This window comes from Sapajus apella, unplaced genomic scaffold, assembly GCF_009761245.1.
Source record: "Sapajus apella isolate SASKATOON/1434 unplaced genomic scaffold, GSC_monkey_1.0 scaffold15, whole genome shotgun sequence".
NCBI lineage: Eukaryota > Metazoa > Chordata > Mammalia > Primates > Cebidae > Sapajus > Sapajus apella.
Genome location: NW_022436955.1, coordinates 9,998,034 through 10,015,097, shown reverse-complemented (window position 1 = coordinate 10,015,097; position 17,064 = coordinate 9,998,034). Strand labels below are relative to the sequence as shown.

Genomic DNA, 17,064 nt, shown 5'->3' with positions numbered 1-17,064 from the left:
TACCTCAGTAGGTAGGATGAGAGGAACCAGTAGAATAGGAAAAGACAGTTACTTCTTTGCCATGATAGATCCTGATGATCTCAACTGACTGCCAACATCACACTAAACCATGGAGGTTTGGAGTAGTTTCCCAGCATGTAGCTCATGGAATGTGGATTCCAAAAAACATTATGAAGTGTTTGGGGAGAAGTTCTTTATCCCCCACCTACCCCATCATATTGCTTTGCAGGCCTGAGTTATTTTGAGAATCAAACCAGTCCCATTCCCAGGTCTTGTATTCACCAATATTCAGTATCCTAAGAAGGCAAGAGGCTCTAGGGTCTTCTGGAAAAGGATCACCCCTCAGCCACTTTCCTTGGGCAGCCAAAGCCCTGAGCTCCATTGCTGGAGCTGTCCTGCTTCTTGGATTAGGACAGCACCCTGGCTAAATAAGACACAGACAATCCTGGGTTCAAATCCTGGCACTGCCTCTTGATGGCAATGCCCACTGAGCAAGTCAGATCTCTGAGCCTCTATTGCCTCATCTGTAAAATGGGAGCAGCAATTTTGGCTATGAGCTAATCAAAGCAAACTGCCTAGCAGGATGCCTGGCTCATAATAGGTGCCCAATACATGCCAATCAAATCTTGAAAATTTAAAGAAATTCCCTTTGGCTTTTTAAAGATGTGGCTTGGGTCACGGTTTTATTTTCCAAAGAGGGCTTCTCCTCTGTATCTTCACTGAGAACAGAGAGCAAGCTCCCTCCTGGGGCATTTTCTACCTTTATGTAGAACACCTTACCTGGACTCAGGATGGGAGGTTAAAATTTCAGCCACTAACATATTGTATGACATGGTCCCATTCCTTTCTGGACTAAGTTTCCATTTCTACAGTGTGAGACAGGGTAGAGCCTCAGGGTAAGACTCACAGGCTTGACAGATGACCTCTTGCAAACAACCTATGAAGTAGGGAGAATCTATTTGCCTGAGTTACCCCATCAGGTGCTTGTGATGGGGTCAGGCACAAGGCTGACATCTGGCTGGCCCCTGCTGGAACTTGGCAAATGCAGGTGGGCCCACGGTGCGAAGCTGTCTCTCAACACCAACTTGGGGCTGGCAGAGAAGGGAGACAGAAGATGAGTTCTCTACCTGGGCAGTCTGGGGAGAATCCTGCAGGGAAGACTGTTAGTTCTGCAACAGTCACTGTGGGATTAATATGCTGAAAAAGAAAAGAACACATGCTCATTGAGCGCCCATGTGTTCATCAAACCCTCATAGTCATGTTGGAAACTAGGTCTAATGATCCCATTTTACAGGTGAAAAAAACAAAGGCTCAGGTAATTAAAATACATTTGCTCCAGTGTTTTTCAAACCTGGGTCTCTTAGCTCTTGCTGTTGTTACTGCATTAGGCCACATCTACCTCCAATCCTCTTCCTTAGGCCCATTCCTAGGGGAGACAAGTGCCACCCAGGTATGAAGCCACCCTCAAACTCCTGGGCTCAAGTGATCCTCCTACCTCAGCCTCCCGGATAACTGGAACTACAGGCATGTGGCACCATGATCAGCTAATCTTTAATTTTTTTGTAGAGACACGGTCTCGCTATGCTGCCCAAACTCTTGAGCTCAAGCGATCCTCCTGCCTTGGCCTCCCAAAGCACTGGGACTACAGGTGTGAGCTACCACACCTGGCTGGGTTCCTCTCTCTTATCTTTGAAGCATGCAGGCTGCACACTTCTGCAGTGATGCCTGAGAGGACAACGAGTCTTTCCCAATCACCTGGGCCTAGGTCCAGCTGCAGGCAGAGCTGAGCGTCAGGGTAGCTAATTTAGGGTAGCCCTTGGCAGAGAAACAGAAGTATCCTTACTCATTCCTATTTGTAGGAAAATCCCTCCCCAGTGCACTTGGCTTTGGGATGCCATGGGTGATGACCGCACGGGATCATGCTTTCTTTGGCAAGACTTCTAGATACAGAAACCATTTTGCCCTTCACCAGCCCAAGCTCACTCTTTAGGTCCTTCCCTTTCCCACATTCCCACACTCAGTCCCTGGGTGATCTCATCCCACTTCATAGCACTGAGTGGCATTCACATGCTGACAGTCCCCAAATTTACATCCCAGCTCGACTCTTCTCTGAACTCCACATTCATAGACCCAACCGTCTGCCCTGTATCTCCACTCCAGTGCCTGCAAAGCATCTCAGACACACAACACATCAAAACCCAGAATCTTGACTCACAGTTCCCCACCAAACCTGCCCATAATATTCCCCGTCTCAGCAAATGGCAGCTCAGTCCTTCCCATTTCAAGCCCCAAATGCTGTCCTTTTTGACCCTTCCTTTGCATCTACCCCAGATCCAATGAATCTGTAAATCCTAACAGTTTCACCTTCAAATCTGACCCAGTATTGCCACTTCCACTGTGAACTCCACGGTCCAAGATACCATTGTCACCACCTGAACCACTGTCCTTTTTTTTGAGACAGAGTCTCACTTTATTACCCAGGCTGGAGATCGGTGGAACAATCTTGGCTCACTGCAACCTCCGTCTCCTGGTTTCAAGCAATTCTCCTGCCTCAGCCTCCTGAGTAGCTGGGATTACAGGTATGTGCAACCATGCCCAGCTAATTTTTATATTTTTAGTATCTTTCACTGTGTTGACCAGGCTGGTCTTGAACTCCTGACCTCAGGTGATCCATCCTCCTTGGCCTCCCAAAGTGCTGGGATTATAGGTGTGAGCCATCCTGCCCAGACCACTGTCTTAACCTCTTAACTGGTCTCCCTGCTTCCACCTGAGTCCTTCTCTAGCCTCTTCTACCACAACCAGGATGATCACGTCCCTTTCTTGCTCAAACTCCTCCAATGACTACTCATCTACTTGATTAGATGCCAAAGTCCTCCCATGGCTTCCAAGGCCCTACATCATCTGGTCCCTGCTGCCTCTGGTACCTTTCCTCTCCTCCTCTTCAGGCACCCTGGCCTTTGTGTTGTGACTGGATCAAGCCAAGCCTGCTTCTGTCCCAGAATCGTCTGCCTGGACGCTCTTCCTCTGGACACCTGGATGGCTCCCTCTTTTCCTTCTAGCAACTTCTGTTCCAGTGTTACCTTCTTGGTGAGCCTATGCCTCAACCCATCACCTCACTCTGCTTTTTTTTTTTTTGTCTTCGTAGCTCCTCCCTCCATAAAACATATTAGATATTCATTTGTCTGTTTGTGTCTGTCTCTTCTGGCTATGTTAGCTCCATGATAGCTAGAACTTTGGTTTGTTCAAGGCGTAACCCTGGCACCTAGAAAGGTTTCAGCATGTAGCAAATCCTCCATAAATATTTGTTGAATGAATGAATAAATGAATGGAAGAGGATGCCTGATACCAGGGATGACTGTCCACAGTTTACAACAGGAACCACGAGGGAGCAGCACTGCAGATAACCAAGCCTCAGGCTTCCTTCTGGCTTGTGGAACCCATGGCCACCTTGAACTGGAGGATGGCAATGCCCCTGTCATGGTGCCAGGCATTTGGCACATGTTAGCTCAAGCCCCCACCTCCCACTCATGGTAACTCACAGGACCAGGATATCCCCATTTTACACCTGGGGGAACTGAGGCTCAGGGAAATCAGGTAGTACAAAAATGACATGGGCAGGATTCAAATTCAGTTCTGTGTGCTCCAAAACACAGCTCCAGTTACCCACTTCTGGGCTGTCGGTGAGAAAGATACAGATCAAGTCAGTGTCCTCAAGCCCCTGTTCCCAGAAAGACCTGCCAACAATTGTAAATTTCACAGTCCGGTTAGGTCTTTGCCACCCATTCTCTCTGTCTTCCTCCCCTCCATCCTCCCCCTGCACTAGGACCAGCAGGGGCCACTGAGGGAACCTGCCTTCAGCCGCCTGTGATGGGCTGCCTCCACCTGCATCCTCAGTGCCCCTCTACAAGCCATGGAGGCTGATGTTCATCTGGCCTGCAGCCCTGACTTGCTGCTTGTCCTGGAGGTGAGTCAGGAAGGAGGGGCTTGAGACCTCTCTAAGAGGAAAGGGAAGGACCAGATTGGGGAAAATCTAAGTTCAGAGAACAAAGGGAGCTCTTTGGTCAGAAATGCTCAGGAAGGGGAGCTCAGGGGAAATGCCCAGGAAGCCCTTCCTCAGGGCATAGTGGACACAGGGAAGAGCCACCCAGCTGCTATAGGGCAGGGCTGCCACTGGGGACAGTGAGCTCACCACCAGGGGACAGTGAAATGAAAGCACTTTGCTGGCATACAGTGCTCTGCAACAGCTGGGGCTACTGTTATTGTTATTAAGATTGCATTTAGTGCTCAAGCCAGGTTGAATGCTCTCTTGCCAGAGACTTGCATATGATATGATTGTGCATTGAAAATTAAGATGAGTGGGCTGGGTACAGTGGCTCATGCCTGTAATCCCAGCACTTTGGGAGGCCGAGGCGGGTGGATCACTTGAGGCCAGGAGTTTGAGAACAGCCTGTCAATATGGTAAAACCCCATATCTACAAAAAATACAAAAATTAGCTGGGTGCGATGACAGGCACCCCAGTAGCTGTAATCCCAGATACTCGGGAGACTGAGGCAGGAGAATCACTTGAACTGGGGAGGTGGAGGTTGCATGAGCTGAGATTGTGCCACTGCACTCCAGCCTGGGTGACAGAGCAAGAGTTTGTATCCAAAAAAAAAAAAAAAAAATTAAGATGAGCTATGAATAAAATTAAGATGAGCTATCAAATGCCAAGTACTCACTAGGGTCAGACTCTATGCTAGAACAGAGAATTGTGAGGAGGGGCAGCCAGGATGTTCAGGGGCCATGAAGTCCTGCTGCAGAGTGGATTCCCCACCCCTGTTGTGGCGTTGAAGGAGTAAACTGGGCTCCACCCTTGTCCTTTTGTCCAGCTGTGGTTTGGCTAAGATTGATCCCTGGACAAACTCACTTGGGGTGTAGCCCTGGCCCCACCATTTTCTAGCTGTGCCATCTAGTCTAATTTCTTACCTCCTTGAGCCTCAGCTTCCTCATGTGTGGAATGGGCACACTGACCCCTCCCTTGTAGGACTTCTTCAAGGAATCAAGGAGGCCACGTAAAGAAATGATGATAGGGCCTCATAAGTCCTTCACCTGTCATATCTTATTTGATCGTCACACCAACCCTCAGAGTCAGAGGACTAGCTGAAGTCACTCCCTCTATCTCCTTGCCCACTCCAAAGTCATACTTCAGCAAAGGATGGACAATGGTTTCATTTCACAGGCTAGAGATCTTTGGGCAGTGTCTGCATGTGTTCTGGGCTCAGTAGGAAAAAGTGCTACAATTGATTAGTGATGTCTGCTCTGGACACAGAGTGGTGAATTTTGCAGCATGTGCAATCATTTGCTCTCCTTGCTCTCAAGTCCTTCCTTCTGTTGTTATCTATGTCTCTGCAGAGATAACTGCCACAATGAGTGGAGCAAAAAACAGCAACATTTGGTCTGAACCCCAAATTCATCTCCTGAGTCCCTATCTCTATTTCCCCCCTCCCTCAATACAGACTTATGTAGGGAGAAGGTGGCCAAAAGGACAAGATTTTCAAATTTCTTGAGCACCTTCTCAGTTCCAGGCACCAAGCTAGATTCTCCAAGTGGGCACCAAATCAAAAAGGTAATATTGTTATTTCCATTTTATAGATGAGCAGATAGAGGTTTCTAGAAGTTAGGCTGCTTGCTCCAGCTGCTAAGAAGCCAGGTTGCACTGGAACCCACGCTCTGCATATCACACCATCTCTGAGGGAGACCCAAGGCCATCAGAGGCCCTGCCAGGCTGCAGTTCCTGCCAGCCTGCAGGCAGCCACCATGAGCCCAGAAGAGACACGCCCTACTTAACTTCTCTGTGGATGATTTGATGCTACCTTCCATCCTTCTTCTTCTGGCTTTGCTATAGACTCAGTCTCCTCTGGGGCCCATAAATTCCCTCCTTCCTTAGATCTGTTCCCAAAGGCCAGAGGGAGTCAGGCTGCCCCAGTTTTCAGGGAGCTCCATGGAGCTGCCATCAGCTGGTGGCAGGAAGAGGTTGTAAAGCATCTGTTCTTGGAGCCTGCATCCTGGGGGAGTCCTGGGCCACCCTGCCCAGCTAGGGCCTGATGGAGAAAGCTCCTCTACCTCCAGCCTTCCTGAAGAGCCAGGCTGGTTCTCCTACTCACTCAATGCTTGAGGCAGGTCCTCTGAAGGCTGGGAAATGGCTCACAGGCTTGGCATTTGCAGGCAGAGGAACTGATTTCCGCCTTGCAGCCACTTGGCCAAAAACCCCTCTAGTCAGGGTTTGCTCTGGGTCAGGGTTTGCCTGCCCCGCTCTGCCTCGGTCTTCTCATCTGCCGAATTGAAGGGGGTGGGGGTAATAAAGACTGCTGGCGCTGTCTCTGTTAGGCGCAGGGAAGAGCTGAAATGTCTGAAAGTGAGACGGCATTGAGGGTGGGGAAGTGGGGGTTTGAGCAGTGCCAAGGAGGGCTCAGCCCAGCCCGGCTGATTAATGCCTGCCTGACTCCCAAGGGGCCGATGGACAAGCCTGCACCCCCAGGGCCTGCAGCCATGTAGGCTCGCAGACCTGGGCTACAGGTGGGCTGGCGCCGCTCACCTTGCCACCCTGCGCTGGGTGGACATACCTGTTCACTCTCTCCAGACCTCATGTGCACTGACTCCTAGGGATGGGGTCTTGCTTGGGAAACATTTGGGCTTGTTTTACCTTCTGCAGACTTTTCTGGCTACTCTTTGAAGCTGGCAGAAAGTAGGGGTGGAGAAGCCCAAACAGGAGCAGGCTATGGCTCCTACTCTAACTTTTCAATTTCTTGGGGGCTTCGGTATCTTCACATGTACCTGGCAAGCTCATTTTGGGGGTTAAGGAAGTTAAAGCAGTTCTGAATGTTTCTAAATGCACAGAGCAGCTCCAGATCTGGAATGAGGAGTTAAAAACAGGGATTTGTGTCCATGTGAGTGCTGGGATTTCTGGGTTTCCTTCCCGAGCATTCCTATGGCTGTTTTGCGGGGTCTGGAGCACTCAGGGTTCAGCATCCCTCCCAGAACCTGTGTGAGGACCTCTGGTCTGTGAGCCATGGGGGCTGCCCACAAAGCATCTGCTTCACCTCACCTCATTCACTTGTTCAGTTGCTCAGTGAACACTGAGCACCTCCTATGTGCCAGGGACTGAGCACTGTGCTGCGGGTGAACCAGAAACCCAGCGGGGATGGCCCCTGCTTCCTGGAGGTTCACCATCCACTGGCGGCATGAACAAGTGAACAAACAGAAGAGCCGTTTCATGAATGAGCAATTTCTAGATTGACTCTGAAGGGGTGGGGGGCTGAGATGGAGGATCTGTTGAGCTGATTCAGAGGCCCAAGAGTCTCCTTGGGCAGCTGGCAGTGACGGGTATATGATAGGAGGGAAACTGAGGTTCATTTCCAGATTTCTGGCTTGAGCACCCCAAACCCATACAGCAAAATCAAGCAAAGTTGTCCTAGAGGGCAAGACAAAGAGTTCAGTTTGGCTCAGGTTGAATGTCAGGTTAGGGGTGGGGGCTGCCCAAGGCAGACAGGCAGCAGGAGGAAGAAGGAATCAAAAGCCCAGAAAGAAACTAGAGTGGGAGAGACCCTTGGAAGCTACCGGCCGAGAGGCTGCAGCGGAAAGCAGAGTGAGGATGAGAAGGTCCAGTGAGTGTACAGCAAGAAGGGCTGGAGCTGCGCTGGAGCCCTGGGGGTCCAGCATTCTAGGGCAAGTGCGGGGAGAATCCTTGATCCTCCACCACTGCCAAAGGAGACCACAAATGGAAGCTCAGATGGTCCGAGCGGCTGGCTGGAAGACATGGGGAGGACTCTTGGGGAACCTAAAGCAGGAGAAGTCATCACAAACAGAAGCACCCAACAGGGGCTGGGCGTGGTGGCTCATGCCTATAATCCCAGCACTTTGGGAGGCCAAGGTGGGTGGATCACCTGAAGTCAGGAGTTGGAGACCAGCCTGGTCAAATGGTGAAACCCTGTCTCTACGAAAAACACAAAAAATTAGCCAGGCATGGTGGCGGGTGCCTATGTCCCAGCTACTTGGGAGGTTGAGTCAGGACCTGAGTCAGCCTGAACCTGAGAGGTGGAGGTTGCAGTGAGCTGAGATCATGCCACTGCACTCCAGCCTGGGCGGTAGAATGAAACTCGTCTCAAAAAAAAAAAAAAAAAAAAAAAAAAAAAAGAAGAAGAAGCACCCAACGGGGTCAGATACAGCTGAGAATTGTCAGGATGTGGGTGCACAAGCCAGACTGAAGCTGACTGCAGGTCCTGGAAGGGGACAGCGGGTGCTTCTTAGACAAGTTCAGACTGGAAATGTGAGCAGAAATTGGCAGAGACGATGACAGAGCCTCCATGGAGCCTCACCGGGCTTGGCGGACCCCTTTGTCTCAGAGAAGCGTCTGGGTCAAAGTCATGGAGGGATCTGGTAGCAGAGTCAGGGGCTTCAGCTTCTCCCTGACCACTGGCCTCTAGCTCCTCCTCCAGGGTGTTTAATTATGTTTACTGACTCAACAAACATTTATTGAGTGCTTACTGCATGCTAGGTGTTGGGACTTTGGGGAAGGGCGAGAATCAGAGACATGCAGGAGCCATTCATTTCTAAATGGCCTAGAGTGTTGGTCCTCAGGAGGTGGAGACGCAGAGGGCCGCCCTGCAGGGATGGCCTCTGTTAGTGAGATGGGCCCAGCTTCCAAGGGCCTGGGCTTCACCCCAAAAGGTTCCGGAAAGCCCTCCTCACTCAGGATCCCCAGCTTTGACTTTTCCCAGCCTTGTCCATGCCTGGTTGCTCCTTCCTGGTCAGCAGACTGGGGCAAGAACATGACCACCCCAGCACTCTGCAGGGCAGGGGTCCCTGGGCTCTGAGGTGCCCTGAACAGAAGTCTCATCTCCTGACCTGGCTTTCCTTTCCCGATCATGCCACAGCAACAGTGACAATAGTAACAACAATTTATTCAGCCTGGACTATCCATCAGAAATAATCTTATTGACTCTTATTGGAAATAACCTGCACCCTCCTTGGGTACCCACAGCAGCCAGGCTGCACACCACCACCCTCTGGACACCACTCTTTGAACAATGAACCCCACAGCCAGCTCATCCCCCTGGCGTGCCTGGTGACGATCTCACCCAGGTGGACATGCCAGCCTCCCCTCCTCCCCCTGCAGCTGTCCCTTGATATCCAGTGATTTAATAATCAGGGCTTCAACTTTTTGGAAGAGAGGCCCCCACCCCATGATGCATGTAATCAATGGCACAGATTTGAGCAGACATTGGCGAGTGGGTGAGGCATTACCCAGAGTAAGCATGGGAGACAGGAGAGGGTCCCCCTCTGAGGTTGGGGTCCCTGATTTCATACAGACTCACAGTCCTAACTTATCAAGGTAAAGGGATTGGCAGTCATGCATGTCCTCCCAAATTACAGCAAGAGGTGGTAGTTTTGGGGGCTCAGGGAACATCATGGAAGAAAGCAGGTGGCTGCTATGGGAGAAGTGAAAGGGGTCCTGGGCAAGGGTGGTGGCATGACTCAAGCTGGTGGAGACTAGGGGAGAAGTCAAGGAGGATGCAGTCTTGGATGCTAGGGGTACCCCTGGCTGAGTTCATCACTTGGACTCAGGGGCCTCAGGGAGCCACGAGAAGACTGCCGAGGGGCAAGATCATCTATTGGCTTCCACAAATGAGGAACTTCATGGTGGGGATGCTTGGGATGGTTTTCCTTAGGAGAGTAAATCCCAAGGAGCGTGTTCTGTGGAACACCAGTCCCATAAAACATTCCTTGTGGTTAATGTTTGAGAGGAGGAGCAGGTTTTCTCTTACCTATGGGAGCCTCACAACACACATAACCATATATATATATATATATATGTATTTTTTTTTCCTTGAAACAGAATTTTGCTCTGTTGCCCAGGCTGGAGTACTACGGTGTGATATCAGCTCACTGCAACCTCCACCTCCCCAGTTCAAGCGATTTTTCTGCCTCAGATTCCTGAGTAACTGGAATTACAGGCACCCACCACCACATCCAGCTAATTTTTGTATTTTTAGTAGAGAGGGGGTTTTACCATGTTGGCCAGGCTGGTCTTGAACTCCTGACTTCAAGTGATCCACCCGCCTCAGCCTCCCAAAGCTCACAGGTGTGAGCCACCGCGCCAGCCACACATCACCATATTAAAAGCTCAGGAAAGTCCTGCAGGAGCAAAACTTTCTTAACGTGACTCCTCCAGTATTTTCCCCACTTATTTGGCCATGGAGTCTTATTTGTGTGTGGGTGTCATCCCATTACCATCCCTCAGAGGAGCTCTGATCCACACTTTGGGAAGGGCTGATACAGGAGAAAGCGCCAAAGTGTGATTTTCAGTTTTCAGGGAGCATCTTGCAGGTGTCAGGGGTCTTCCATGTTACCCTCTCCCCACCCAGCATGCCACATTAGCCTTTGGTTGGACACCCGCAGTTCTCTGGCCAAACACCTCAAGCTGGTCTCTACAGCTCGACTCGAAGCTCTGCCCTTGCCTGGCCCCAGGTGGCAGAAGGATGCGGGGAGGAGACTCACAGGGGCAGGGATGTTTGAAGGACATGTCATCCTTGGAGCAGAACAGCGGAGCCAGCCTGCCCACGGGCACAGCTCTGACTTCTCGAAGGGAAAGCCCCTCCACTCACCTGCAGAGACACAAACAGGCAGGTGTTGGGGTGCCCATGCCACTTGTGCCCATGCCACAGCCCCTGCAGGCTGGGTGCTCACATCTCCTGAGCTGTCAACCTCTGGGAAAGAGGATGGTGACTTCTTTGAGAGCACGTGTCCAGTGTGGGCAAGGGCCTGGGGGACCTCTGGGCTGTGGAATGGGGAGAGGGTCACAGGGGTGGCACAAGTGTGTGCTGGGGTCCCAGTGGTGGGTAGTGGTGGGGAGGAGATTGCTGTCTCGGGTGGACCCTTGAGTGGGAATTAGAGGTGCCAGGGTTTTTCTGTCTCATGATGAATGTGTGAGATCCGTTGTCTCAGACAACTTCAATGGACCGCGTCATCCTGAGCCACTTGGAACTATCAGGGCTGGGACACTGAAACCTGGAGAGGGTGAGGGGCTAGGTCAAGGTCTGACAGCTGGCTTTGGGAGACTGTTCACTGACATCTAGCCCACATCATATTATTATTATTACTCCAACATAAATAAGATGAGAATGTTCTTTTCATTCTCATTTTATAACAGAGAAGTTGAGGTTCAGAGTGGTTATGCAGCTTGCCCAAGGCCACACAGCTTCTAACTACTGGCTGAGACTTGAGTTCAGGTCAGTTTGACTCCAGAACCCCCACTGTCAGCCAGCACAATTCTCTAGAAGGCATCTCTATATTAAATTACTGATTCAGAAACAAAGGTCTACAGAATGAAAATGCTTCTTTCTCTCCTTCTCTGCTCCCCAGTGTGAACCTGATGAACACGTGGATGTCTAGAGCAGTGAGGGAGTGCCAGGTCACTTTGACTCCAATTTGCAATGGAGGAAACATTTTAAAAAGGTAACTCATGGCTGGGTGCGATGGCTCATACCTATAATTCCAGCATTTTGGGAGGCAGTGGTGGGAGGATTGCTTGAGTCCAGGAGGTCAAGGCTGCAGTGAGCCACGTTCACACCACTGCACTCCAGCTTGGTTGACAGAGTGAGACCCTCTCTTAAAAAAAAAAAAAAAAAAAAGAAAGAAAAGAAAAGAAAAGCGATCCATTCTCCTATGCTGCTAAAGATCTGAATTGGTTCAGTCTCTCCTGGTGTGTCCCCAAGGGACATGAGGCTGTAGGAACAGGAGGGACATAAGGTTCTTATTTCTAGGGATGTGGTCACTTCCTTTGCAGAAGCCAAACTGCACCTTTGGGGGTTGCTGAGCAGAGACCATGAGTGCCAAGCCCAGTGGGCGTTTGCAGGGGAAAGCTGGCAGCCCTAAAGCCAATGAGAAAAGAGTTTGCCCTTGCAGAGGTCATGAGGGGTACATATGCCTCATCCCTAAAGCAAATTGAGGCTTGTTATCCCTGCTTGGGAGGGGCTATGAAGTATGTGAGAATGCCAAGGCTCAGAGAGGCAAAACGCTGCCAAGAAGTGGCAGAGTTGATATTAGCACTGAAGGATCAGACTTTTGAGCACAGTCTCTCCAAAGACAGTTCTCTGGTTCATTTGTTAACTAGAAAAACCCAGTTATTTCTCAGTGTGCTTTGGCTATGTTTCCCTACGAGGAAGCCTTCTGGACACTGGGGCCTCCAGGTGTGGCTGGCATTCACCAAACACCTGCATGTGCCTAATGTCACCAATGGTGCTGCAACAGACCTTTGAGGCAGGGGACATCATGTCCATAGTGTAGATAGGAGAATAGGCTTAGGGAAAAAACCCATCCAAGGTCACTGAGAAGAGATAGAGGAAGAGCTGTGTGTGAAGGGATCCTGTCACCCCCAGTGCCTCTCACCAGAGACCGCTACCCTGGTGCTCTGGCTGGCCTGCTTCTTAGACACACTTAGGCCAATCATCCTTCTGGACTATTCCCTCTCCCTGACATGCCATTCCTTCCACTTGGCAAACTCCTATGTAGCTGTCAACACCCAGATCAAGACACCTCTTCAGTGGGGTCCTCCTTGATGGCTGGAGACAGAATAATCACTCTGGCTGTGTTTCTGTCACACCTGGATGCCCTTCCAGGACAACTCTGGATCTAAATTATTCTAGACTGGTAGCTCCTTGAGGATGTGGAGGGTCAGTGTGGCCCCTGCAAACTAGCTCAGGGCTGGGAACTAAGGGGAAGTTCAACAGTGCATGGAAACACTAGAGCAAGCGAACCTTGGCCCGACACAAATGCGCTACTGAGGGGTGGAGGCTGCCTATCCAAGGTGCTTGACTTGCTGAAGAGAAGGATCTCTATGCAAAGAGCTGAGATGCGTCCCAGGCACCTTGTTGCCCTTGGTGACCACGATGCCGACAGTAGCCAGGGCTGCCACTCCCTCCCTCTTGTAACACCGTCAGCACCTTACACAGAGCCTCCCACTGCAACCTGCCAGCACCCTGGGCTTGCATCCATTGATTCATTTCCCAAGCACCTGCACAGTGTCCCGCAAAACCCTTGGAAAACACATGGAGGGGCTTTGGGGGTTCTAAAATAGAAGCTGGATTTTCAATCTGGCTGCCTGTTTCCTTCTTCCTTTCCCCACTCCAGGATTTCTGCCTGAGGCCGCAGAAGAAAACCACTCCCTGGTGGCATCATACCCTCTGCTAGGGTAGTGCTTTGTTGGGGTCATCAAGACAAAGGAGGTGGGTGTGGGGTGTCCAGGTGAGCAAGTGCCCATCCTGGTTTCCTGCATGCATGTGACTGGCGATGCTGTGAGAAGACAGCCATGAGGGGCACAGATGGGCTGGGACTGTGGTTCCTTTGCCAGGGGTTGGGGTCAGGGTCCTGGGTGGGGGCGGGGGCGGGGGCAGGGGTGGGGGTGGGCCCACCCAGCTGCTGGGCCAAGCATGGTCACCTCTTCCCTGCCCGCCCCTCTTTGAGCCCAGCATGCGAGGCTTGCTCCTGCCGGTGACTCATCTCTGACTGGATTGTCTGGCTGGGAACTCGAAGGCGGGCGGGTGGCACTCCAGGCCTTGAAGTGACTGAATGGTGTGTGGCAAATCCACGTCATTCCCACACCCCTTCACATCCCCGCTCCTGGAATATCTCCACTCTAGGCTCTGCTGTGACACTCAGAGTTGGGCAGGGGAGTGTGTGTCTAAGGGGAGAAAGCCTGGGTCTGCCTAGGCGCTGGTGACAGGGGAGCCTTGTGGCAGAGGCTTACAGAGCTGGAAGGCCCCAGGAGCAGCCAGCCTTGCTCTGTGGGTGGCTGACAGAGACGGGCTGCGGGGGTGGGCTGGCCTTGTGAAAGAGGCCATGGGATGGCAGTGTGTTCACACAACCCCTGCTCAGCTGCTGCCACATGCTGTCAGCTTCTTGAATCCTCAAAACAAATCCCCAGTTCACAGATGACAACACTGAGACTCAGAAGAATAAGGGGTCTGATGAGGTGGTGAGCCCTCTGCCCCAAGAGGGTTCCTAGGAGGATTTGAAGCAGGAAACTGGCTTGCTTAGCTTTTCTCTCTTTAGGAAGGCGGAGGGGCGTCAGGTGAGTGAGGCAGGAGGAGGGGAGCGTGGGAGGCTATGGCCAGAGGTGATGTGGCCTAAACAAAGGCAACAGTGACAACGGTGACCGCAGAGGAGGGACAGAGGCTGCCATCACTGTTCAAGTATTTATTGAAAGTCCCGGCTGGGCGCAGTGGCTCACTCCTGTAATCCCAGTACTTTGGGAGGCTGAGGAGGGTAGATTACTTGGGGTCAGGAATTTGAGACCAGCTGGGCAACAGGGTAAAACTCCGTATCTACTAAAAATACAAAAAAATTAGCCGGGTGTGGTGGTGTGTGTCTGTAGTCCCAGCTACTCAGGAAGCTGAGGCAGGACAATCACTTGAAGCTGGGAGGTAGAGGCTGCAGTGAGCTGAAATTGTGCTGCTGCACTCCAGCCTGGGCAACAGAGGGAGACTCCGTCAAAGAAAAAGAAAAAGAAAAAGAAAAAAAGAAAAAGAAAAAGAAAAAGAAAAAGGAAAAGGAAAAGGAAAAGGAAAAGGAAAAGGAAAAGAAGGAAGGAAGGAAAGGAAAGGGAATGGAAGAGAAAGGAAAGGAAGGAAGGAAGGAAGGGAAGGGAAAGGAAAGGAAGGGAGGGAGCGGGGAGGGGGAGACCCTGGTGCACTAGATTTCAGGTGCTGGGGACAGACTGGTGAGCAGTCAGACACACTGATAATCCCTTTCTGACTAGGGCTGGAGATGCAATGGTAATGGTAGAGTCTGAGCTAACAGCAGGGGAAGGAACAGAGGCAGGGCGTGCAGGTAGGGATTGTACTGTTAGATGGTTAGATACAGTGGCTGCAGAAAGCCTTAGTGAGAGGGTGACAGGTAAGTGAAGACTGGAGGAAGCGAGCTAGGTGGGCAGATACCTGGGGAGAGACGATTCCAGGTAGAGGTAGCAGAGAGAGCAAAGGACCCTGGGGGGAACACGCTTGGTGGGTTTTAGGGACAGATGAATGTGATAGAGAGGGTGAGTCCCTGTGTCTGGTTGGGTGACCAGCAGATGGTGGAGATGGGAGAGATGGTGACTCCAGGTCTAGATAGCCCAGACAAGCACTGGGTCCCTGGCACTCAGTATGGTGCCTCATACATGGGAAGTGCTCAGAGACTGTTTGCTGAATGAATGCATGATGCCATCTTGCAGGGGTTTCATGGATAGATAGGTGTGTATGTGATTGTCTAGAGCCAGAAAGAAGTCAGAAAATCTCAGGGCCTTTGGTCAGTTGCACTGATCTTGAAAGGACGGCATGTGCCTCACCAAGGCAGGGTCTAACTCATGACGCTGCAGGCGGGGGCCATCAGGCAGCAGACAACACCTTTCTCCTGTCCCAGGAAGGTCTTCATGTGAGGTGAGACCCAGCTAGTAACTTCTCTAATAGAAAACATACGTTGGCCAGTGTGGATCCCCTCATGTTTGTCATATGTCCACTGAATAAAGGAATCAATGAATTTAGGGGTGGGTAAGAAAAGCAATGAGAGACCAGTGGCAGAGAGGTGGGCAGGAGGCACTGAGTTTGTAAACAAGTAACTTGCTCCTGATACTAGAAAAGGGATCCAGATATTTGACAGCCTTCAAAGCAAGGAGGCCTTCTTTGTTTGTTTTTTGAGATGAGGTGTCACACTCTGTCACCCAGGCTGGAGTGCAGTGGTACGATCTCAGCTCACTGCAACCTCTGCCTCCTGGGTTCAAGCGATTCTTGTGCCTCAGCCTCCTGAGTATCTGGGATTACAGGCATGCACCACCATGCTCTGCTAATTTTGTATTTTAGTTGAGACGGAGGTTTCACCATGTTGGTCAGGCTGGTCACGAGCTCTCAACTTCAGGTGATCCACCCACCTTGGCCTCCCAAAGTGCTGTGATTACAGGCACGAGCCACTGTGCCTGGCTGCAAGGATGCCTCTGTCTCCATGCAACACTGGTCACATGTGTGCTCTACTGGTGGTGGCCAGGGTGTGTCTGGAGATTACTGGGTCTCCATGTTGCCTTAACTGAGCTGGAGTAGCCCTCTACAGAACCAACTGCCAGCCCCTTCTCCACCATCACAGCCCAAACTTAGAAGGCTTGATTTACTGTCTAACTGCATAAACCAGTCCATCTGAGAATTGTAAATAGGTCCTGACCAAGTGTGTAGAGAAGCCTGATTCAGGGCGCTGAAAATACAAACAGAAACACAGATAAGCATTATTTGTAGCAGTGAAGGTTGGGAGCAAAGCCCAACATCCAATAAGGGAAGATAGGCTGAGCAAACCATAGCACACAGTTACAATGAAATGTTATATAGGTGTGAAATCATCTTTCTTTCTTTCTTTTTTTGAGACGGAGTTTTGCTCTTGTTGCCCAGGCAATAGTGCTATGTTGGCTCACCACAACCTCTGCCTCCCAGGTTTAAGCACTTCTCCCTCCTCAGCCTCCTGAGTATCTGGGATTATAGGCATATGCCACCATGCCTGATTTTGTATTTTCAGTAGAGACTGGGTTTCCCCATGTTGGTCAGACTGGTCTTGAACTCCCGACTTCAGGTGCTCTGCCCACCTTGGCCTCTCAAAGTGCTGGGATTACAGACGTGAGCCACCTCGCCCAACAGCGGCTGTGAAATCATGTTTCTAAAGAAATGTTAGGCCGGGTGCAGTGGCTCATGTCTGTAATCCCGACACTTTGGGAGGCTGAGGTGGGTGGATCACTTGAGGTCAGAAGTTTGAGATCAGCCTGGCCAACATGGAGAAGTCTCATCTCCACAAAACATATAAAAATTAGCTGGGCATAGTGGCACAAACCTGTAATCCCAGCTACTCAGGAGACTGAGGCAGGAGAATTGCTTAAACTCGGGAGGCAGAGGTTTCAGTGAGCCACGATTGCGCGACTGCACTCTAGCCTGTGACAGAGTAAGGCTCCGTTTCAAGAAAAAAAAAAATACACACACACACACACACACACACACACACACACACACACACACACA

General features: G+C 51.0%; 1 protein-coding gene across 2 annotated transcripts in view; it reads right to left on the bottom strand.

The window, feature by feature from the left end:
* The window catches only part of BEAN1 (brain expressed associated with NEDD4 1), a 57,670-nt gene that overhangs the window by 35,887 nt on the left and 4,719 nt on the right, over window positions 1–17,064 (bottom strand). The window contains exon 2 of one of the 2 annotated variants that reach the window (XM_032284114.1): window positions 10,538–10,644. In XM_032284114.1, the coding sequence (XP_032140005.1) occupies window positions 10,538–10,562 (25 nt within the window). In that variant the 5' untranslated portion in view covers window positions 10,563–10,644. Of the gene's footprint in view, window positions 1–10,537; window positions 11,145–17,064 lie in introns of those variants that run through there. The other variant, XM_032284115.1, reaches the window with a different exon arrangement.